Source organism: Hesperophylax consimilis, chromosome 19, assembly GCF_061612785.1.
Source record: "Hesperophylax consimilis isolate HC1 chromosome 19, BYU_Hcon_1.0, whole genome shotgun sequence".
Classification (NCBI taxonomy): domain Eukaryota; kingdom Metazoa; phylum Arthropoda; class Insecta; order Trichoptera; family Limnephilidae; genus Hesperophylax; species Hesperophylax consimilis.
This window is the reverse complement of record NC_142854.1, coordinates 22039796-22064184: the sequence shown is the minus strand read 5'-3', so window position 1 is coordinate 22064184 and position 24389 is coordinate 22039796. Positions and strand designations below refer to the sequence as shown.

At 39.9% G+C, this 24389-nt stretch overlaps 1 protein-coding gene across 1 annotated transcript in view; it reads left to right on the top strand.

Annotated features, from left to right (window-relative positions):
- The window catches only part of LOC149414998 (uncharacterized), a 38989-nt gene extending 18003 nt beyond the window's left edge, over positions 1-20986 (top strand). The window contains exons 2-5 of the mRNA XM_089642970.1: positions 12027-13616; positions 13647-13940; positions 14001-14270; positions 14331-20986. Of these exons, the coding sequence (XP_089499096.1) occupies positions 12027-13616; positions 13647-13940; positions 14001-14270; positions 14331-20986 (8810 nt within the window). The remainder of the gene's footprint in view (positions 1-12026; positions 13617-13646; positions 13941-14000; positions 14271-14330) is intronic.
- Positions 20987-24389: the final 3403 nt, after the last annotated feature.

Genomic DNA, 24389 nt, shown 5'->3' with positions numbered 1-24389 from the left:
CATGTTTTCAGCATATATCTGAATTTCTGAGGTGAATATTTTGGGCACGTTGTATTCCAGGGTTCGCTGTCCGTATTTATTGTTATGTTTTGGTACAAGCATTCCTTCATTTTTTGTGAATCTAGTATTATGTTCATGTTCGACTTTCCTCTTATATTCAGAGTCAGATATTTGCTGAATCAATATTTTGTACCATAATAAGGTCTGTACCGGTAAGACAGTCAAGTTCCGATACAATGATGATATGTTTCGCCTCTGTGAAAATATCTGTTTTGGAACTAGTAATTTAATCATAGAATTTTGTACTAATTGTAGGTAATTTAAGTTAGTTTTGCAAGAGTGTCCCCATTTGGTTATTCCATATCGTAAAGTAGATTCTGCAAGTGATAAGTAAATTATTTTTAAAATATTCACAGGAAAATTTCATTTACCTACTACACGGTGATCGCTTCGTTTGTGTCTCAATAACATATGCCATCTTTGGGATGCTGTGCGGAGGGTCCTCTTATAGTGAAAGATACTTTCAGTATCGCCCTGGTTTAAGACCACCATTCAGAATCAAAACCAGAGCTGAATAGTCAGGTACTCCCCCAAATTCCTCGTCTTCAGCTTCATAGCATATCCCTAGTAGGGATACCATAGTCTCACTGGTTCTAGTTCGGTTGGGAGCAGTTGGGACTCTTGTCTCTCTCTGGTTTCAATCCTGGGATTGGTTTGCAGCAATTTCATCTAATCTCCTCTTCCATTCTTCCCTGTCTTGTGCGGCTCTTTTGACTTGTGCATATGATGAGCAGCGCACGTCCACCAGCAGGTCCTCCAGGTACTCTCGTCCCCTAGAGTTGGTCCCCTCGGTCATACCCTCCATTATGACATGCAAGAGGCCTTCTTGTCGTATAACATGGCCGATCCATCTTGCACGCCTTTCGGACAAGGTCCTGAGCAGGTGCCTTCCTCCTTCGATTCTTTGGAGAACCTCCTCATTTGTAACATGGTCTCTCCAGGAAATTCCTAACAGTCTTCTATAGCAGTGCTCCGCAACCGGTGTGCCGTGGCACACTGGTGTGCCGTGAGCCGGACACAGGTGTGCCGCGGTCAAATTCAATGTATTTGACATTTTACAATATTTCATTATGTATTTAATACACAATGACAAAATATTTTTCATAATTTTGTCTATTATTCATTGTCTGCAGATACTGTTAAAAGACGTATTCACAATATATTAGAAACACTGATTAGAAAATTGTTATTGGCTGAAAAATTTGCACTTCAGATCAACGAAACAACCGATATTCAAAATAAAGCACAGTTGATAGCTATTGTACTTTTCGTTGATGAGGACTTTATTAAAGAACATTATTTATTTTGTAAGGAGGTTCCAGAGCAAACTACCGGTGAAGAATTTTTTCAAATAACCGATGATTTCTTCAAAATATATAATAATGGAGCAATTGCATTGCTGTTTGCACGGATGGCGCTGCGGCAATGACGGGTAGTAAAAGGGGTTTTGTCTCTTGTGTAAAACAAAAAAATTCAGCGTTTCAATTTACACACTGCTGCATACATCGAGAAGCATTGATGGTCAAAAATTTACCGGAGGAACTTTTGAACACGATGAATGAATACATTAAAATCGTAAACATAATTAAATCAAGAGCCCTAAACTAGCGAATCTTTGGAATACTCTGTGCAGAAATGGGAGCCGAATATGAATCCTTATTGTTTTACACTGAAATTATTTGGTTATCCCGAGGCAAAGTTTTGGCTAGATTGTTTGAGCTTCGTCACGAGGTGTGTGAGTTTCTTTTAAATCAAAATATGCCCAAACTATATCAGCACCTCGATAATAATTACTGGATAGCCAAACTTGCATACATGGCTGATATATTCGAGCATTTGAATGAACTTAATAACGAAATTTGGCAGAAATAGTTGCAAAATGATATTTGGAAATGTACCAAAGGATCAACCATAGTACAATTGAAAATAAATAATTAACTGTGGATCTGACCCAACTATATTTATGTATGCTTCAGTAGAAATTTGGTCAGTCCAAAATTTTACCTGTTAAGGCTATTCTATGGCAAAAAATCATAATTCAGTATATATTTACCCCGCAGCATAAAAAAAAATTAGAACATAAATACAGTAGATACTTCTAGTAGATTCACGCGCAATGACGGGTTAATAGTTCCGAAATTTAATAATAAATACGGACAGAGAACGTTTGAATACAACATACCGAAGATATTTAATTTATTACCTGACACTATAAAGCTATGTAAATTTATGAATAAGGTTAAATATATGGTGAAAAATTGGCTAACGGAAAAAATATTAACTTTAATATGTATGAAAAATTGTAGGAAAAAAATTGTTGATTCTGTAGATATAAGATGTAAATTATAACTTATAAAAATGTATATGTAACTAAACTTTAAGCACCTGTTGACAAGCCAATTCAATTGGCTTAGCAGGACTTGTTTGTTGATATGTATTAACTATTTATTCAATAATAATAAAAAAATTAAAAAGTATTTTTATTCCATTAATACGGAACAATACGATTGGATTCGAAATCCTTTTGCAACCAATGCAATAAATTCTACGGAAGCACTGCCTCTGCAAATTCGAGTGGAATTTACAGATTTAAATAATGACATGACATTAAAACTTCACTTCTCCGAAGATCAATTAGATGTTTTCTGGATTAACTTTAAAAAGAATATCCTCACATTTTCGTCAAATATAAAATATTCTTAACATTACTTCCATTTTCAACGACATATTTATGTTTAATTAATATAAGAGTTTTTCAACGCTTGTATTAATTGAAAATTAAAAGCGGTCATGCTTAAAAGGTCTTGACCAAGAACTTCAGAAATCGAGCCGAATATAAAAATTTTGTGTTCATTGAAACAAGCGCAGGTTAATTTAATAATTAATCGCTCATTAATTTATTACTATTTTATAATAATTATTAAGATTACATAAAAATAAAAAAAAAACAGTGTGTGGCAAGCCTACGCACGATGGAAGTGAAACTTTTAGTATTCTTCTCTCTCTCTTTTCATTTCATTCTCTCTTTTTTCTGTCTATTGACATATTTATAAGTAAAAAAACAAATCGTTGATAAAAAAAATGAAAAGTTATAAAAATATGGGATTCAAACCCGGGTCCTGCATAACGAGTGTCGAACGCTCTGCCTCTAGACCGCGGTTATTACGTATTCGACCAAAATATCATATAGTCGAAATATCTAAAAGTCGCAGCACGAGAGCATTTTATCACTTAAAAAAAAATTATTATTAAAAAAATCACAAAAAGAAAAAAAAAATAGTTAAAGCGGGGAACGAACCTCGTTTCTTCACGACGACAATCGGGCGCTTTGCCTCTAGACCGCGAAGCTGAGTTTGAAGAGCGACCGAAAGTAGGTATATAATATTGGCTAGGATCCTATAGCGAAATGATTACGGTTTTTGATGACGGTCATGAGTTGGTTTTACTCCGGTCCTCGAAATTGCATAACGCGTGTAAAGAAGTTTCACTTCAATATGTTATATTGATATGTATGTATGTATACTTTTCAAATAAAAAAACAAAAAATTATTGTAACATTTGTGAATCAATTTAATATCTATATATTTTAGCTTTTGGTATGCCGCGGAATTCTAGGAAGAAATTTGGTGTGTCGTAGGTGAGAAAAGGTTGCGGAGCACTGTTCTATAGGACCACATCTCAAAAGCCTCTAGTCTCCGTTTATCTCTTTCGGATAGGCACCATGTTTCGCAGCCGTACATCAAGATACTCCATACATAGGTCTTGATGAGGAGTATTCTCAGTTTTAGGTCTATATTATTGGATTCTACTATTTTCGACTTTTTATTGAATGCAAGCCTAGCCTGATGTATACGGCTGTCGACCTCGCTCTTAGACCGACCGTCCTATGTTAGGACTCTTGTGCAGTATTCATAATTTAAAAAAATAATGGAGTAAGTTCTGGGAAAGAAAAAGGTATGAGGGATGCGTAGGAATATAGGGGTCAGTTTATCCATGACTATCGTATGAATCCATCCCTCCCACTGCGATGCAAGGCTTTGGGTCCATATGACTAAAAATAGTATAAAATAAAGTCGCCATCCGAGACTGTCTGCTTGTGCGCTTAGTTCTTCTAAACTACGCAACGGATATGGATAGAGTTTTCTTTATCATTTAGAAAATTTACTAGCTGAGGAGTACCTAGCGTAACTGGTCGTTATCCTTATAAATTATTATTGAATTTTCTGTAGACTTTTTTCAGATATATAATTACGTTATACATTATTTCAATGTTTCTTATAAGCCAGCGAAAATATTTATCACTACTTGATTACAAAACATCAACTTTCCTCTACTTTGTAGAACTATAATATTGTATTATATACGCAAACTTGTCGGAATAAATTTTCTAAATGATAGTGAAAATTCTATCAAAATACATTGCCTAGTTTAGAAGAATTAAGCGCACAAAGACACAGACGTGGATAAGCGACATTATTTTATACTATTTAATTAAAGTAGAGGATAATTAACAATGTTTTCAAATACTTCCAATAAGATCAATAAGAGGCCGGCTGGAAAGATCAAAGGGTCTCTCCAAACTGGTGGGCAACGCATCGGCCGCAAAGAACTGGACATACTCACCCCATGAACCCTGGCACTCCTGCTAAATCACCAAACGTAATTTGCCACTTGGGGTGACCTATGGCAGTGAGGTGTTGGTATTGGTTATCCAGTTAATTGCCAGGGCGGCGGTACCTCCCAAATATAAATTTTGAAAGGGGTTTACAATTTTACATCTGATAGGTTCGAAGAAAGTGCACAAATTACAAATATTTATAATTCGAGATTTTAACGGCAAAAGTATTATAGACAGAGTTGTTTAACGGTCCGTCCTCTCTGCCTACCCCTGCGGAGAAACGGCGTGATGGTTAGTTAGTTAGTTAAGAATTATAGTGATTTAATTTTGGGATACTATGCCGTGTTGCGCTACTAACGTCTTTAGCCAACGTTTCGGAGAGCATTATGTAGCAAGAAGGAGTAAGCGCAACACGCCATGTACCCCAAAAATAAGTGATATATTTATTGACTTATTGATAAATAGGAAAGAAAAAGTGAGATTAACAAATAGCAGAAGAAATAACACACAAACAAGCAGAAAAGAGTACAAGAAAACCCCACACGAAAATGTAAGCAAGCAGAAGAGAAAACAAAATAAAAACACCAGAGGAGAAAACAAACAATCAGAACAGAAAGTAAGATAAAAGCATATGAGAATACAAATAAGTAGAAGTGCGTTAAAGAAAATAGTAAAAGCAAAAGAGAACACAAAAAACATTAGTGGAGAAAACAACCAAGCAGAAGTTAATACAAGATAATAGCAGATGAGAATACAAAAAAAGTAGAAAAGAGTGAAGGAAAATACAAACAAGCAGAAGAGGACAAATAAAAATTAGCTTCGGAGATAACAGTAAATAGAAGAGAAGATATACTAGATAATAAGAGAGGAGAATACACATAAGTGTAATAAAGTAAAAGAAACTAGCAAAAAAGAAAAAAAAAAGTGGAGAACATAAAAACACAGCCGAGGAGAAAACAAGCAGGCCGAAGAGAATACAAGATAACAGCGGAGAAGAACATACACAAGTAGAAGACAGTTACAAAATATAACAGAAGAGAATACAAGCAAATCGAAGGTGACAAAGAGAAAAAAAATAGAAATTCAAAGCGAAATATGTTATTGTTTTATACATCAAAGCAGTAGTAGAACTACAAAGCTTACATTCTTAATCCAATGGTTCTCAATCCAATGGTTATCGATCCAATGGTTCTCAATCCAATGGTTCTCGATGACTGAATAAGTGATCAATAAATTAATACACATTATCATGTCATTAAAAGTGCCGAAAAGGTACGATAAAAATGATAAAGAACCATTCCATAAAAGTATAAATACCCCGGAGAAGCATCATTGTTTATGTGATGTGAAGTGGTGATTAGTTCTGTAGATAAAACCTACTTTCAGACCAAGAGAAGAAAACACCTTTAACTTTGCATTATTACGTGATGGGTGAGTGAAATTATTATTTGAAAATATTTAAAAGTGAAATAAACATAGTTTTATAAAAAAATGTGATAATAATATATTTATATTCATAAAATTAAGTGGTAATCATATAAAGTTGTACAAAATTAAAAAAAATTAAAATTCCGCGTGAATTATTGATGGTAACATCAAAAAATCTAAGGACGGGCGTGTTTCACAGAGTTTGAACAATTCATCAAATTTAAAATTCAAGTTCTGTGAAAGTTTTGTTACTTTTTCATCGTGAGCTTCGAATTGTTTTAAAATAATTTGTAACTTTTAGTTTTTTTACTCTACTGAACATACAGCAAAATTATCTGTAATAAAAAGAAAAAAAAAACACCATACTGCAAAACTTCCAAGACAAATACCATCCAGAAACAAAGACATTAACTCAATCTTGCTCCAATTTGTAAAATTTTCTTTGGTACGAGTATATAATTATAATTTTGTCTACTTTTTATTTCTTTAATTTTCATTTATCTCTACAAATATCTTAATTTATTTTTTCTTCTCATTTTCTTTAAGAGGAAGCTACAAGCTAAAAATGTGTATATTCTTGGTATACCTCATATCGTAGGTAATAGGCATTACAATCGTTTGACAAACGGAGTCTAGAAACGTTCGATTTCAAGCAAAAACTGGTTTTTATTTATTTTATAAATAGTTTTATTAGAAAGCAAAAAAGTCAATCAAGTGAAACTGTCACAGATAATCTTAATAATAATATTAATATATGATGCAAACATCTATAAAGATGCAAAAGTCGGTCATTTTGAATACATGTAGGATAACAAAAGATTTTTTAAATATTTATGTTGAGGGATCAGTAGGATTTATAGGCCCTGTTAGAAGTTCTACCGAGCCGAACCCTCTGATATGAAAATATCTGGAGTCGGTGAATTATTTTCCCATTTGATCTCTGGTGAGTTGACGTGTTGTTCTTGTATTGTTTTGTATTTATTTTGCTTATATAATGCACTTACATAATGTTGATTGACTAGATGATCATTTGTGGAAAAGTGAGTGGAAGGGTTAAGTTTTTCCTTTGGGGAAGATTTAACCCGGACAACTAAATCGGAAGTTAAAGAAAAAAATATATATCTTAATAATAATAAAAATATAGAAATATTACACCTTTAAATTTATACGATGAGAATGCCAACATTTTTATAAATCCCAACCAGGAATTATTAGATTCCTGGTCTAATAAAATTTTACACGCAAAACACTTCAATTATCTCAACCAAACGTATGTTGACAAATTTTCGTCAAACAAATGGTTGAGTATTGGAGAGTTGAGCGCAGAAATAAAAGGATTTATGCTTGCCATTCAGGACAGAGTCATTAATACTAAAAATTATAGAAAGCATATAATCAAAGATACAAATCAAATAGATGATTTGTGTAGAAAATTTTTGGCTTTTCCGGAAACTATAGAACATATTATATCGGGATGTTCTATATTAAGCATCGTCCGAGTACACATTTAGGCACAAGTTTTAAAAATAATTCACCGAAATTTGGTAATTAAACATAACTTGATTGACTGCAATATTATAGTACCATATTATGAATACGAACCAAATTCATTTTTAGAAAACGAATTTTATAAAATATATTATGATAAAACTATACTAACAGACCGAACGATTAGTCATAATAGACCCGATATAGTTTTACATGACAAAATTAAAAAAAAATAACTATCAATTGATAGTTATTTTTTTCAAAAATAAAAAAATAATATCATTGATGTCGCTATTCCAAATTCCTGTAACATTAAAAAATCTGTTCATGAAAAAATAAGAAAATACACAGATTTAGGAAACGAAATAAAAAGAATTTGGCATTCTCAGACTATAAAAATATTACCATTCGTTATTTCGGCTACTGGCATTATACCTAGCTCTCTCATTAAAAATTTAGGCGTATTAGATCTATCAAAAAATTTATATATACTACTGGCATTATACCTAGCTCTCTCATTAAAAATTTAGGCGTATTAGATCTATCAAAAAATTTATAAATATGCAAAAGTCGGTCATTTTGAATACATGTAGGATAACAAAAGATTTTTTAAATATTTATGTTGAGGGATCAGTAGGATTTATAGGCCCTGTTAGAAGTTCTACCGAGCCGAACCCTCTGATATGAAAATATCTGGAGTCGGTGAATTTTTTTCCCATTTGATCTCTGGTGAGTTGACGTGTTGTTCTTGTATTGTTTTGTATTTATTTTACTTATATAATGCACTTGCATAGTGTTGATTGACTAGCTGATCATTTCTGGAAAAGTGAGTGGAAAGGTTTAGTTTTTCCTATGGGGAAGATTTAACCCGGACAACAAAATCGGAAGCATAAAAAAAAAAAAATCTTTATCTTGATAATCTTAATCTTAGCTATAATACTGTATTTTAAAAAAGTTTTTTCCTTTATGCGTTCATACATTTCTATTGAAAAAATATTTTTTTTAGTAGTTTGCAGTTATATTTTTTATTGAGTAATTTATTATTTTATTTGTATTCTACTCAAGCGAAGCGATAGGAAAACCTTTAATTTATCTACAGCATATTTTTTGGTATTCATAATGTACACCAATTCGTAATAAAGATTAATCAAAATAGTGATTTGGCATTAAGCTTCGCCTTAAATAAGTTAAAATATCTGCCATTATAAACGATGAAATTTTTTTTTTAACCTAACCTACTTAACCCAGTTAATAAATTTTTTGTTTCATCACTTTGCATGACTTTATATAACTTTTTAAAGATGTGATGAATTATTATTGTGATGATTTATCCGGTCACCGTTTATATTAAAAAATTTTAACAGTTGAAAGAATGTGACTTTACTGGGGTAACTCGTTCTAAGGCCACATTGTACACGGTTTTGTGTATGAATTATAAATTTAGATCAATTTTTTTTTTTGTAAGAATTTTAATTTCTTATAAGAACCTAAGCGTGGTTAAATATTACAAGAGGAAAATGATAATGCAGTGTCTTGGAGAATAACATAACAACAGCGTTAAACTTTGTTAGGTTGTAACATTGCATTTATATTCTTCCTTCCCGCGTCCTTCATCCATGTTTTAATTTACAGTCAGTAATTTTTTAAATGGTTTTTATTGCAAGTGTTTTAATTAATTTTATAGAGAAATATTGCACATTAATTCGTCCAAACGCCGTTTTAGGTTGATGAAATGATTGTTGTAATGTGGATTTTAGTTTATTTGTGAGTTATCCTAGTTTTTAAATGCGAAAATTAAAATATCTTTTGAACATAATTGATTCAGAGAACATACATTTGTAAGTAACGAAAATAATTTCATAAGATTTACAAATGGATAAAAATTTAAAAATATAATAATTTTATCATTTTTCAGAAAAAATATAAAATTTTGGTTATGTGTTCAGTTTCCAGTTTAAGATGGTAGCCGTGTTGAATGCTGTATTTTTATCCCGCCAGAGATCGCATGAGCGTGAATAGTGTCTATTTAGAATAATAAGTACTAGCCAACTTGCCTGAAGAAAGATTGAAAAAATAATAATCGATAGGATAGTGATGTTAAATTAATTTTTATTTTATTTCTTTGGTTTATAATTAAGTGGGTGGGTATTTGAGTAACTATTTACAAACCTTATGATTTAAATTTTTGCAGCCAATAATATTTAATGAAACACAAAACATTTCAAATAAAGCAAAAATCTCCCGAGAAATGCTTAAATTGCATCTAAAGAATCGCTGTGAATTTTTTCAAACCTATAACATGTTAAATAACAGAAAAAAGATGTTTTTAATAATTTTTCGAAAATAGTTTGAGATTTCTTTCTATCAATTTTTTTTTACCAAAATTTGGAATTCGAGTGCGTATAAACATACATTTCTTTAAATATGATTTAAGATTTTCACGGCCAAAAGTATTTTTGTTATTTGTTTTTGGGGTATTATGCCGTGTTGCGCTAACTCCTTCTTTAGCCAACGTTTCGGACAGCATTGCAGTGTCCATGATACGTTAATGTTAGCTCAGAGGGTTGGAGCTGGCAACACGGTATCACAACCTCATACTTAAGCTCACATTTTAACACAACCTCAAATAAGACATCTGCCCTGATGATGGACACTGCAATGCTGTCCGAAACGTTGGCTAAAGAAGGAGTTAGCGCAACACGGCATAATACCCCAAAAACAAATAACAAAAATACATTTCTTTACTTTCTATAAATATAGTATGCATATATTTAAGATATAAACCTTTTGGAAGAAATTCTCTAAATGATAATTGAAACCCTATCAAAATCCATTGCATAGTTTAGAAGAACTAAGCTCACAAACGGATAGCGTCTTCATTTTGTACTATTTAGAGACAGTAATTATTGGCCTGAAGAGGAAGCTACAAGCCAAAAATGTGTATATTCTTGGTATACCTTATATCGTAGGTTAAAACGGAGGTTAAACGTATAATTATAATTTTGTCTACTTTTTATTTCTTTAATTTTCATTTATCTCTACAAATATCTTAATTTATTTTTTCTTCTCATTTTCTTTAAGAGGAAGCTACAAGCTAAAAATGTGTATATTCTTGGTATACCTCATATCGTAGGTAATAGGCATTACAATCGTTTGACAAACGGAGTCTAGAAACGTTCGATTTGAAGCAAAAAAACTGGTTTTTATTTATTTTGTAAATAATAATATAAGAAAGAATAAAGTAAATCAAGTGAAATTGTCACAGATAATCTTAGCAATAAAACTGTATTTTTTTAAAGTTGTTTCCTTTACGCGTTCATACATTTCTATTGAAAAAATTTTTTTTTAGTAGTTTGCAGTTATATTTTTTATTGAGTAATTTATTTTTTTATTTGTATTCTACTCAAGCGAAACAATAGGAAAACCATCAATTAAACCATCGAGTAATCAAAATAGTGATTTGGCACTAAGCTTCGCCTGAAACATTTATATAAATTAAAAAATCTCCCAAGAAAAAACAAATTCTGATTTCCAGTCGGTCGCACCTAAGCCACTATGGTATTTATATCTCTACGCGACCGAGTAGAAAATTTGGTATTCAACGAAGCGTTTCATACAAATATAAAGTTGGCTACTTCCATGTGGATAAATCTAATAAGAAATTATTGTGGAATAAAATACTAGCATTTATTGAATTATTTGGCAGTTTTAAATAAGCCGACGTAGCAAAGCAATGCGATGTTTAGTGCACCTGTCCGCAAATCGATAAACTGTGTTATATAGGTGTTTCAGGCTAATCATGATTAATTATGATAATTTGTTAAGATTTGTGCTTTGCATTAAAACCTTGCCTAACATAATTATCTTTAAAAATAATTATATTTTACAAGTAAAATTTTTTCCTTTGAATTCGAGGAAAAGTTTTTACTATTTCAAACTTTACTGTTTAAAAGATTAAAAAACATATTATCTGAGATGAAGAAACTGAAATTACATTTTTCGAAAAGTGTCCTGTTTGTAACGGCTGGTTAAAACAGAGTGGGTTTGACGATTCCTTAAGAAAGCGTGTTGTAAAATAATCAGGACAACCGCTCTGTAATATATAATTCAAGAATCACTAAAGCACGGGTAAGCTCACAATAAACATGTCAAAACTTGAGGTGAATTGGTTTCCGAAATAAGGGTCCAATGATAGAAGGTCCAGTATGATTATTATTGCAGAATAATGCATTAGGCAGAGTAACTGGATAAGGTACTTTAAAGTTAATTAGGTGAGCGGCTCATTCACATAGACGTATAAATATATAGTAAACATTCAAATCTTTCTTTACATTTCGATAAAAAAACATAATAATACAGACGCACATACAGACATACGACATAAGTACACTCACAGATGAAAAATATTAAAATGCTTTCATTACGTTTCCAGATAAAATATTTATCGTCGTAGTGGGGATCTTCCTACTAGGAACATCCCAAGCGAGAGGACCACCTGGATCATGTGATCCAAATGCACCACCGGCAAACTGTCCGGTTCACGACCCCGAAGGCCCAGCAATACACCTACCACATCAAAGTGACTGCAACCAATTCTATGAATGTGACTGGGGAGTAGCCTATCTAAAAAAGTGTCCAGGAATCCTTCATTTTAACCCGGTATTGGAAGTCTGCGACTATCCCGAAGATGCGGGATGCCAGTGTGAGACAGGGACAACAGCAGCACCAACCGCAGCACCTACAGCCCCAACTGAGGCTCCGATTGAGCCACCATCTTCCGCTCCAACTGCCGCACCAACAGTGACTCCTACATCAGCTCCATTGATATGCAACCCGACTGCTGGACCACCGACATGCCCCGTGCACGATCCCACAGGACTAGCAGTCCATCTACCACATGAGAATGACTGCACTAAGTTCTACGAGTGTGACTGGGGAGTAGCTTATCTTCTGAGTTGCCCAAGTGGTCTTCACTTCAATCCAACACTGCAAGTATGTGATTGGCCCAAGGATGCTGGATGTGCTTGCTCGGGAATCGCAACAACTGCTGCCCCGACCGCAGCGCCAACCGATGCCCCAACAAATGCTCCAACTGATGCCCCAACTGACGCTCCAACTTCAGCACCACCGACTTGCAACCCATCTGCTGGACCACCAAAATGCCCCGTTCACGATCCAACAGGACTAGCCGTCCATCTGCCCCATGAAAATGACTGCACTAAGTTCTACGAGTGTGACTGGGGAGTGGCTTACCTTCTGAGTTGCCCCAGTGGTCTTCACTTCAATCCAACACTGCAAGTATGTGATTGGCCCAAGGATGCTGGATGTGTGTGCTCTGGTATCGCGACAACTGCTGCCCCGACCGCAGCGCCAACCGATGCCCCAACTGATGCTCCAACTGATGCCCCAACTGACGCTCCAACTGACGCTCCAACTGCGGCACCAACCCCTGCTCCAACATCAGCACCACCGACTTGCAACCCATCTGCTGGACCACCAACATGCCCCGAGCATGATCCTAAGGCACCTGCTGTCCATTTGCCTCATGAGAATGACTGCACTAAGTTCTACGAATGTGACTGGGGAGTAGCATACCTCCTTAGTTGCCCTAGCGGTCTTCACTTCAATCCAACACTCCAAGTATGTGATTGGCCCAAGGATGCTGGATGTGTGTGCTCTGGTATCGCGACAACTGCTGCCCCGACCGCAGCGCCAACCGATGCCCCAACTGATGCTCCAACTGATGCCCCAACTGACGCTCAAACTGACGCTCCAACTGCGGCACCAACCCCTGCTCCAACATCAGCACCACCGGCTTGCAACCCATCTGCTGGACCACCAACATGCCCCGAGCATGATCCTAAGGCACCTGCTGTCCATTTGCCTCATGAGAATGACTGCACTAAATTCTACGAATGTGACTGGGGAGTAGCTTACCTCCTTAGTTGTCCAAGCGGTCTTCACTTCAATCCAACACTTCAAGTATGTGATTGGCCCAAGGATGCTGGATGTGTGTGCTCTGGTATCGCGACAACTGCTGCCCCGACCGCAGCGCCAACCGATGCCCCAACTGACGCTCCAACTGACGCTCCAACTGAAGCTCCAACTGCGGCACCAACCCCTGCTCCAACATCAGCACCACCGACTTGCAACCCATCTGCTGGACCACCAAAATGCCCCGTGCACGATCCCACAGGACTAGCCGTCCATCTGCCCCATGAGAATGACTGCACTAAGTTCTACGAGTGTGACTGGGGAGTGGCTTACCTTCTGAGTTGCCCTAGTGGACTCCACTTCAATCCAACACTGCAAGTATGTGATTGGCCCAAGGATGCTGGATGTGCATGCTCTGGAATCGCAACAACTGCTGCCCCAACCGAAGCACCAACCGATGCCCCAACTGAAGCTGTAACCGATGCCCCAACTGACGCTCCAACTGATGCTCCAACCTCTGCTCCAACATCAGCACCACCGACTTGCAACCCATCTGCTGGACCACCAACATGCCCCGAGCATGATCCTAAGGCACCTGCTGTCCATTTGCCTCATGAGAATGACTGCACTAAGTTCTACGAATGTGACTGGGGAGTAGCTTACCTCCTTAGTTGCCCTAGCGGTCTTCACTTCAATCCAACACTTCAAGTATGTGATTGGCCCAAGGATGCTGGATGTGCATGCTCTGGAATCGCAACAACTGCTGCCCCAACCGAAGCACCAACCGTTGCCCCAACTGAAGCTGTAACCGATGCCCCAACTGACGCTCCAACTGATGCTCCAACCCCTGCTCCAACATCAGCACCACCGACTTGCAACCCATCTGCTGGACCACCAAAATGCCCCGTGCACGATCCCACAGGACTAGCCGTCCATCTGCCCCATGAGAATGACTGCAATAAGTTCTACGAGTGTGACTGGGGAGTGGCTTACCTTCTGAGTTGCCCCAGTGGTCTTCACTTCAATCCAACACTGCAAGTATGTGATTGGCCCAAGGATGCTGGATGTGTGTGCTCTGGTATCGCGACAACTGCTGCCCCGACCGCAGCGCCAACCGATGCCCCAACTGATGCTCCAACTGATGCCCCAACTGACGCTCCAACTGACGCTCCAACTGCTGCACCAACCCCTGCTCCAACATCAGTACCACCGACTTGCAACCCATCTGCTGGACCACCAACATGCCCCGAGCATGATCCTAAGGCACCTGCTGTCCATTTGCCTCATGAGAATGACTGCACTAAGTTCTACGAATGTGACTGGGGTGTAGCTTACCTCCTTAGTTGCCCCAGCGGTCTTCACTTCAATCCAACACTGCAAGTATGTGATTGGCCCAAGGATGCTGGATGTGTGTGCTCTGGTATCGCGACAACTGCTGCCCCGACCGCAGCGCCAACCGATGCCCCAACAAATGCTCCAACTGATGCCCCAACTGACGCTCCAACTTCAGCACCACCGACTTGCAACCCATCTGCTGGACCACCAAAATGCCCCGTTCACGATCCAACAGGACTAGCCGTCCATCTGCCCCATGAAAATGACTGCACTAAGTTCTACGAGTGTGACTGGGGAGTGGCTTACCTTCTGAGTTGCCCCAGTGGTCTTCACTTCAATCCAACACTGCAAGTATGTGATTGGCCCAAGGATGCTGGATGTGTGTGCTCTGGTATCGCGACAACTGCTGCCCCGACCGCAGCGCCAACCGATGCCCCAACTGATGCTCCAACTGATGCCCCAACTGACGCTCCAACTGACGCTCCAACTGCTGCACCATCCCCTGCTCCAACATCAGTACCACCGACTTGCAACCCATCTGCTGGACCACCAACATGCCCCGAGCATGATCCTAAGGCACCTGCTGTCCATTTGCCTCATGAGAATGACTGCACTAAGTTCTACGAATGTGACTGGGGTGTAGCTTACCTCCTTAGTTGCCCCAGCGGTCTTCACTTCAATCCAACACTGCAAGTATGTGATTGGCCCAAGGATGCTGGATGTGTGTGCTCTGGTATCGCGACAACTGCTGCCCCGACCGCAGCGCCAACCGATGCCCCAACAAATGCTCCAACTGATGCCCCAACTGACGCTCCAACTTCAGCACCACCGACTTGCAACCCATCTGCTGGACCACCAAAATGCCCCGTTCACGATCCAACAGGACTAGCCGTCCATCTGCCCCATGAAAATGACTGCACTAAGTTCTACGAGTGTGACTGGGGAGTGGCTTACCTTCTGAGTTGCCCCAGTGGTCTTCACTTCAATCCAACACTGCAAGTATGTGATTGGCCCAAGGATGCTGGATGTGTGTGCTCTGGTATCGCGACAACTGCTGCCCCGACCGCAGCGCCAACCGATGCCCCAACTGATGCTCCAACTGATGCCCCAACTGACGCTCCAACTGACGCTCCAACTGCTGCACCAACCCCTGCTCCAACATCAGTACCACCGACTTGCAACCCATCTGCTGGACCACCAACATGCCCCGAGCATGATCCTAAGGCACCTGCTGTCCATTTGCCTCATGAGAATGACTGCACTAAGTTCTACGAATGTGACTGGGGTGTAGCTTACCTCCTTAGTTGCCCCAGCGGTCTTCACTTCAATCCAACACTGCAAGTATGTGATTGGCCCAAGGATGCTGGATGTGTGTGCTCTGGTATCGCAACAACTGCTGCCCCGACCGCAGCGCCAACCGATGCCCCAACAAATGCTCCAACTGATGCCCCAACTGACGCTCCAACTTCAGCACCACCGACTTGCAACCCATCTGCTGGACCACCAAAATGCCCCGTTCACGATCCAACAGGACTAGCCGTCCATCTGCCCCATGAAAATGACTGCACTAAGTTCTACGAGTGTGACTGGGGAGTGGCTTACCTTCTGAGTTGCCCCAGTGGTCTTCACTTCAATCCAACACTGCAAGTATGTGATTGGCCCAAGGATGCTGGATGTGTGTGCTCTGGTATCGCGACAACTGCTGCCCCGACCGCAGCGCCAACCGATGCCCCAACTGATGCTCCAACTGATGCCCCAACTGACGCTCCAACTGACGCTCCAACTGCTGCACCAACCCCTGCTCCAACATCAGTACCACCGACTTGCAACCCATCTGCTGGACCACCAACATGCCCCGAGCATGATCCTAAGGCACCTGCTGTCCATTTGCCTCATGAGAATGACTGCACTAAGTTCTACGAATGTGACTGGGGTGTAGCTTACCTCCTTAGTTGCCCCAGCGGTCTTCACTTCAATCCAACACTGCAAGTATGTGATTGGCCCAAGGATGCTGGATGTGTGTGCTCTGGTATCGCGACAACTGCTGCCCCGACCGCAGCGCCAACCGATGCCCCAACAAATGCTCCAACTGATGCCCCAACTGACGCTCCAACTTCAGCACCACCGACTTGCAACCCATCTGCTGGACCACCAAAATGCCCCGTTCACGATCCAACAGGACTAGCCGTCCATCTGCCCCATGAAAATGACTGCACTAAGTTCTACGAGTGTGACTGGGGAGTGGCTTACCTTCTGAGTTGCCCCAGTGGTCTTCACTTCAATCCAACACTGCAAGTATGTGATTGGCCCAAGGATGCTGGATGTGTGTGCTCTGGTATCGCGACAACTGCTGCCCCGACCGCAGCGCCAACCGATGCCCCAACTGATGCTCCAACTGATGCCCCAACTGACGCTCCAACTGACGCTCCAACTGCTGCACCAACCCCTGCTCCAACATCAGTACCACCGACTTGCAACCCATCTGCTGGACCACCAACATGCCCCGAGCATGATCCTAAGGCACCTGCTGTCCATTTGCCTCATGAGAATGACTGCACTAAGTTCTACGAATGTGACTGGGGTGTAGCTTACCTCCTTAGTTGCCCCAGCGGTCTTCACTTCAATCCAACACTGCAAGTATGTGATTGGCCCAAGGATGCTGGATGTGTGTGCTCTGGTATCGCGACAACTGCTGCCCCGACCGCAGCGCCAACCGATGCCCCAACAAATGCTCCAACTGATGCCCCAACTGACGCTCCAACTTCAGCACCACCGACTTGCAACCCATCTGCTGGACCACCAAAATGCCCCGTTCACGATCCAACAGGACTAGCCGTCCATCTGCCCCATGAAAATGACTGCACTAAGTTCTACGAGTGTGACTGGGGAGTGGCTTACCTTCTGAGTTGCCCCAGTGGTCTTCACTTCAATCCAACACTGCAAGTATGTGATTGGCCCAAGGATGCTGGATGTGTGTGCTCTGGTATCGCGACAACTGCTGCCCCGACCGCAGCGCCAACCGATGCCCCAACTGATGCTCCAACTGATGCCCCAACTGACGCTCCAACTGACGCTCCAACTGCTGCACCAACCCCTGCTCCAACATCAGTACCACCGACTTGCAACCCATCTGCTGGACCACCAACATGCCCCGAGCATGATCCTAAGGCACCTGCTGTCCATTTGCCTCATGAGAATGACTGCACTAAGTTCTACGAATGTGACTGGGGTGTAGCTTACCTCCTTAGTTGCCCCAGCGGTCTTCACTTCAATCCAACACTGCAAGTATGTGATTGGCCCAAGGATGCTGGATGTGTGTGCTCTGGTATCGCGACAACTGCTACCCCGACCGCAGCGCCAACCGATGCCCCAACAAATGCTCCAACTGAAGCCCCAACTGACGCTCCAACTTCAGCACCACCGACTTGCAACCCATCTGCTGGACCACCAAAATGCCCCGTTCACGATCCAACAGGACTAGCCGTCCATCTGCCCCATGAAAATGACTGCACTAAGTTCTACGAGTGTGACTGGGGAGTGGCTTACCTTCTGAGTTGCCCCAGTGGTCTTCACTTCAATCCAACACTGCAAGTATGTGATTGGCCCAAGGATGCTGGATGTGTGTGCTCTGGTATCGCGACAACTGCTGCCCCGACCACAGCGCCAACCGATGCCCCAACTGATGCTCCAACTGATGCCCCAACTGACGCTCCAACTGACGCTCCAACTGCGGCACCAACCCCTGCTCCAACATCAGTACCACCGACTTGTAACCCATCTGCTGGACCACCAACATGCCCCGAGCATGATCCTAAGGCACCTGCTGTCCATTTGCCTCATGAGAATGACTGCACTAAGTTCTACGAATGTGACTGGGGAGTAGCATACCTCCTTAGTTGCCCTAGCGGTCTTCACTTCAATCCAACACTCCAAGTATGTGATTGGCCCAAGGATGCTGGATGTGTGTGCTCTGGTATCGCGACAACTGCTGCCCCGACCGCAGCGCCAACCGATGCCCCAACTGATGCTCCAACTGATGCTCCAACTGACGCTCCAACTGACGCTCCAACTGACGCTCCAACTGCGGCACCAACCCCTGCTCCAACATCAGCACCACCGACTTGCAACCCATCTGCTGGACCACCAAAATGCCCCGTTCACGATCCAACAGGACTAGCCGTCCATCTGCCCCATGAAAATGACTGCACTAAGTTCTACGAGTGCGACTGGGGAGTGGCTTACCTTCTGAGTTGCCCCAGTGGTCTTCACTTCAATCCAACACTGCAAGTATGTGATTGGCCCAAGGATGCTGGATGTGTGTGCTCTGGTATCGCGACAACTGCTGCCCCGACCGCAGCGCCAACCGATGCCCCAACTGATGCTCCAACTGATGCCCCAACTGACGCTCCAACTGACGCTCCAACTGAAGCTCCAACTGCGGCACCAACCCCTGCTCCAACATCAGCACCACCGACTTGCAACCCATCTGCTGGACCACCAAAATGCCCCGTGCACGATCCCACAGGACTAGCCGTCCATCTGCCCCATGAGAATGACTGCACTAAGTTCTACGAGTGTGACTGGGGAGTGGCTTACCTTCTGAGTTGCCCGAGTGGACTCCACTTCAATCCAATACTGCAAGTATGTGATTGGCCCAAGGATGCTGGATGTGTGTGCTCTGGTATCGCGACAACTGCTGCCCCGACCGCAGCGCCAACCGATGCCCCAACAAATGCTCCAACTGATGCCCCAACTGACGCTCCAACTTCAGCACCACCGACTTGCAACCCATCTGCTGGACCACCAAAATGCCCCGTTCACGATCCAACAGGACTAGCCGTCCATCTGCCCCATGAAAATGACTGCACTAAGTTCTACGAATGTGACTGGGGAGTGGCTTACCTCCTTAGTTGCCCAAGCGGTCTTCACTTCAATCCAACACTCCAAGTATGTGATTGGCCCAAGGATGCTGGATGTGTGTGCTCTGGTATCGCGACAACTGCTGCCCCGACCGCAGCGCCAACCGATGCCCCAACAAATGCTCCAACTGATGCCCCAACTGACGCTCCAACTTCAGCACCACCGACTTGCAACCCATCTGCTGGACCACCAAAATGCCCCGTTCACGATCCAACAGGACTAGCCGTCCATCTGCCCCATGAAAATGACTGCACTAAGTTCTACGAGTGTGACTGGGGAGTGGCTTACCTTCTGAGTTGCCCCAGTGGTCTTCACTTCAATCCAACACTGCAAGTATGTGATTGGCCCAAGGATGCTGGATGTGCGTGCTCTGGAATTGCAACAACTGCTGCCCCAACCGCAGCACCAACTGATTCCCCAACTGACGCTCCAACTGCGGCACCAACCCCCGCACCAACATCAGCTCCTTCGACGTGCAACCCATCTGCTGGACCACCAAAATGCCCCGTGCACGATCCCACAGGACTAGCCGTCCATCTACCCCATGAGAATGATTGCACTAAGTTCTACGAGTGTGACTGGGGAGTAGCTTACCTTCTGAGTTGCCCGAGCGGCCTTCACTTCAATCCAACACTGCAAGTATGTGATTGGCCCAAGGATGCTGGATGTTCTTGCACTGGAATCGCAACAACTGCTTCCCCAACTGAAATTCCAACTGAAACTCCATCTTCTGCACCAACTGTCACAACATCAGCTCCATCAAACTGCAATCCTTACTCTTCACCACCAACATGCCCCGTTCATGATCCCACAGGTCTCGCTGTCCATCTGCCTCACGAGAATGACTGCACAAAGTTCTACAAGTGCGACTGGGGAGTTGCCTACCTGTTTGACTGTCCAAGTGGACTTCACTTTAACCCAACTCTTCAAGTCTGTGACTGGCCTAGAGATGCTGGCTGCGCATGTGTTGGGATTTCAACCCCTCCTCCATCCACCTGCAACCCATCTTCTGGACCACCAACATGCCCTGATCACGATCCCACTGGACTAGCCGTCCATTTGCCTCACGAGAATGACTGCACTAAGTTCTACGAGTGTGACTGGGGAGTTCCGTATCTTCTTAGTTGCTCCGGTGGCCTTCACTTCAATCCAGTTCTCCAAGTTTGTGACTGGCCTGAGGATGCTGGCTGTAATTGTGCATAGATTGTAGCCATTTTTCCATTTCTTTTATTAATTTAACCAACTGGTTAATAATAAGGCAATGCCGGCAATATTTGTAAGACTTATTTATTTTAAACTGTTTTGTCGTTATTGTAATGCTGCTTAAAATAATAATTTAAAAAAATGTTTAACTATGTTTTATTGAAATCTCCTTCTTCTTGATTTTTTAAAATTTGAACAAGTGTCTCAATTGCTCCTAACCGTCTTTTGCAATTGAAACAATGTCATTAATTCCTTAGTTTTTTGTGAGATCTATGTTAATGTGGAGGGGAATGAGATGGGAAAAAGATGTGTAGAAGTTATTGTTTTATTTCAGATCTGTTACCAAACACGGCTAAAGCTATTTAAAGCAACATTTCAATTTTGATTTGTGGTCTTACACTAGGGCAACACTGAGAGTATCTTCCACTCTGATATCATCCGTTCTCAGAAAAATGCTTATATGTCCGCATGTGTGTGTGTGATTGCTAAAAAAATGGAAGAATTATAAAACAAGTCGGTGATGGCTAAGGAAGAAATAGCACAATCAAGTCAACGTATTCTTTATTTATTTATTTATTAATTTTTGGGAAATCGACAGTTTACATTTAATCAGTTTGTACATAAGTATTATATAGTTAAATAAAACCAATTATGGATTTCCTCCTTGTGACTTTACCTCTACTGAGACAGCATAATTTAAATTTGTGAGAAAGGAATATTAATGAAAAAAATTATACAAAACAAAAGATTATATAAAACGAAAAATTTAGAAAACAAAACATTTATAGCCATGGAGAGAGGTTGTAAATATAAATCAAATCATAATAGAGATATAAACAATAGAGACATAAACATTATTCACAAAGCATCAGAGAAATATTCTTTTATGGACCTCTTGTATTTGGTAAGTTCGCAACTGAAAATATCAACCTTAGATAATACGCTTTTCTTGAGTAGGGCCATGACAAGAGTCAAAATAATAGAAGACTCTGAATGAGACGATGTATGATGGAAATGCCCTGACTGCCCTCTCTGCCTACCCCTGCGGAGAAACGGCGTGATGATTGATTAGTTAGTTCATAAATACTACAGTTATTAAAACTAAAATTACAGCTTTACAGTACGTTTACAATAACATTCTACTGACTAAAGAAGTATTACAAAGTACCAGTGTTGGCTTATCAGCCACAATCACAGAGTTACCACATTGACAATGACAAGAGTATGTTGAAAAATTAAAAACAAAGATAAAGAACATCTAAATATGCACAACAACATTTAAAACAAATTTACAATCCAAAATGGAAAAAATCAACCCGTACAAAGAAATGTTGCTATAGTATATTTTTAAATATCGTGTTAAAATTTTGTTTGCCTGAGATTGAATCATCCTACCCAGGAAATGGAGTTAATAACTCTACCTACCTCGCCAAATGCCTATCGGGTAGGACCGACAATTATTTCGTATATTAACTGCTGTAAGGTCATCCGATTTCATAAAAATGCGTTTGTGTTCGCGTGCGTGTTCGTATGCATTGTCATCGACAACGAGTATATCTGTCGAGTTTGGTCGGATGTCAGAAAGTGGGTTAATTTCCATTTTCAAGATTTGCAATCAGTTACGTAAACAAAGGTGAAATTCAAATTAAATGCATCAAATAGATGTATTTAATTTTCACGTATTTTAGCCCTTAAATAGAGTGTGCTGATGTAGACATTTTCGTCGAAAATATATGCAGATTCTCACCGAGAAAACGAGTATTTCTGATTTATTAAAATTCTGTTAAAAAGGTGACAGCAGGCCCTTTCCTATAAAGCTCATTTTTTTCATAATGTATCAGAACACGTGTTCATGCAGCAGCGTTATTATGTAATGACGAAATGTGAAAATATTAGTATTTTACTAACATCGCCATACCACATTCGTGTTTTACTGATAGTTTATTAGGAAACCAATCAATTCATCAGTTAAAGGCCTGCAGTCCTGTTTTTGAAAGGAATACGGATAATTTGAAGAGATTTTTTAATAAATTGACAATATTTTATATCAGTAAGTTATCTCCTTAATCCTTAAAATCATATTTCTTGTTTCTTTTTGTCCTATTTGTCATTCGACTGAGTTTTTATAATTTTTAATTGTGTTAAAATTTTACACATCCTTTGAGTGTTATGGTTTTTTTTAAATTTTATTTTCCTATTTGCATAGTAACTGAGTTTTTATATATGCTTGTTTTGATTTATTTTTGGAATAGAGTAAAACTTGTAATAAAAATATGTAATATTTAAATATTGAAGATAATTTTAAACATAAAAATCAAAAAAAAAATGGTCACATCTGGGATAAAAAAATTAGGTTTTATTCATAAAGTTATTCCAAAAATAAATATATAATTATAATATTTGGATGATTTGTATAGCGCCGTGCAAAATCTTCTCAAGGTGCTGTACAAATATATAATACACATCTTCAATGATCTTTGTTACTAATAACTATATAATTAGGATAATATACAGTACCATACCTACCTAGTAGGTCACTTAAGATTAACATTAAATAATTGTTTATTAGCGAAATTTAGATACAGGATTTAGGACAGAATTGGAAAATTGAATATAACTGGACTTTCTCTCAGGAATGGTATATTTAATTTAAGGGTATGACAGCTTAAAAATGTAAGTTTTTAGTTTAGACCTAAATTCTGTTGGACTTGTTATGGATCTTAGTTCCGGAGGAAGTTTATTCCAAGCCTTCGGCCCAGATACTCCGAAAGCGCGATCACCAAACTTTAGTATTTGGCTTGCACTTAGGTTCCATCAGTCTGCCTACAGCTGATGATGTTGCTGATCTAAGAGTTGACTGCGTCAGACCAGTGTTTTCCGGGACGCATAGTTCAGAGATGTATTTTTTTAATTTTTTTTTTTTAGATTAGATACATTTAAAGGAGACATAGCAGTAATATATAGCACAATGAGAGCATATATTTAAAATGAGTAGGTACAAGTGTTATTACGTTTTGTTGGGTCGAATTTAGTTCCTAGCTAGGCAGATTGCCTGTTCTAAGGAACCAAATGTTTTTGAAATGCCAAATGTAATTTAATTTTTACTCTTTTTTTAAAAATTAAGTATACTTATAATAAGTTTTTACTAAATGTGACATTAATAGGTAAACATGTATAGTTTTAAGTGACATTATATAATAGTTTTTCAGTCTTATATTAAGTTTTTACTAAAAGTGACATTAATAGTTAAACATGTGTAGTTTTAAGTGACATTATATAATAGTTTTTCAGTCTTATATTAAGTTCTTACTAAATGTGATATTAATAGGTAAACATGTATAGTTTTAAGTTATATTATATAATAGTTTTTCAGTCCTATATTAAGTTTTTAATAAATATGACA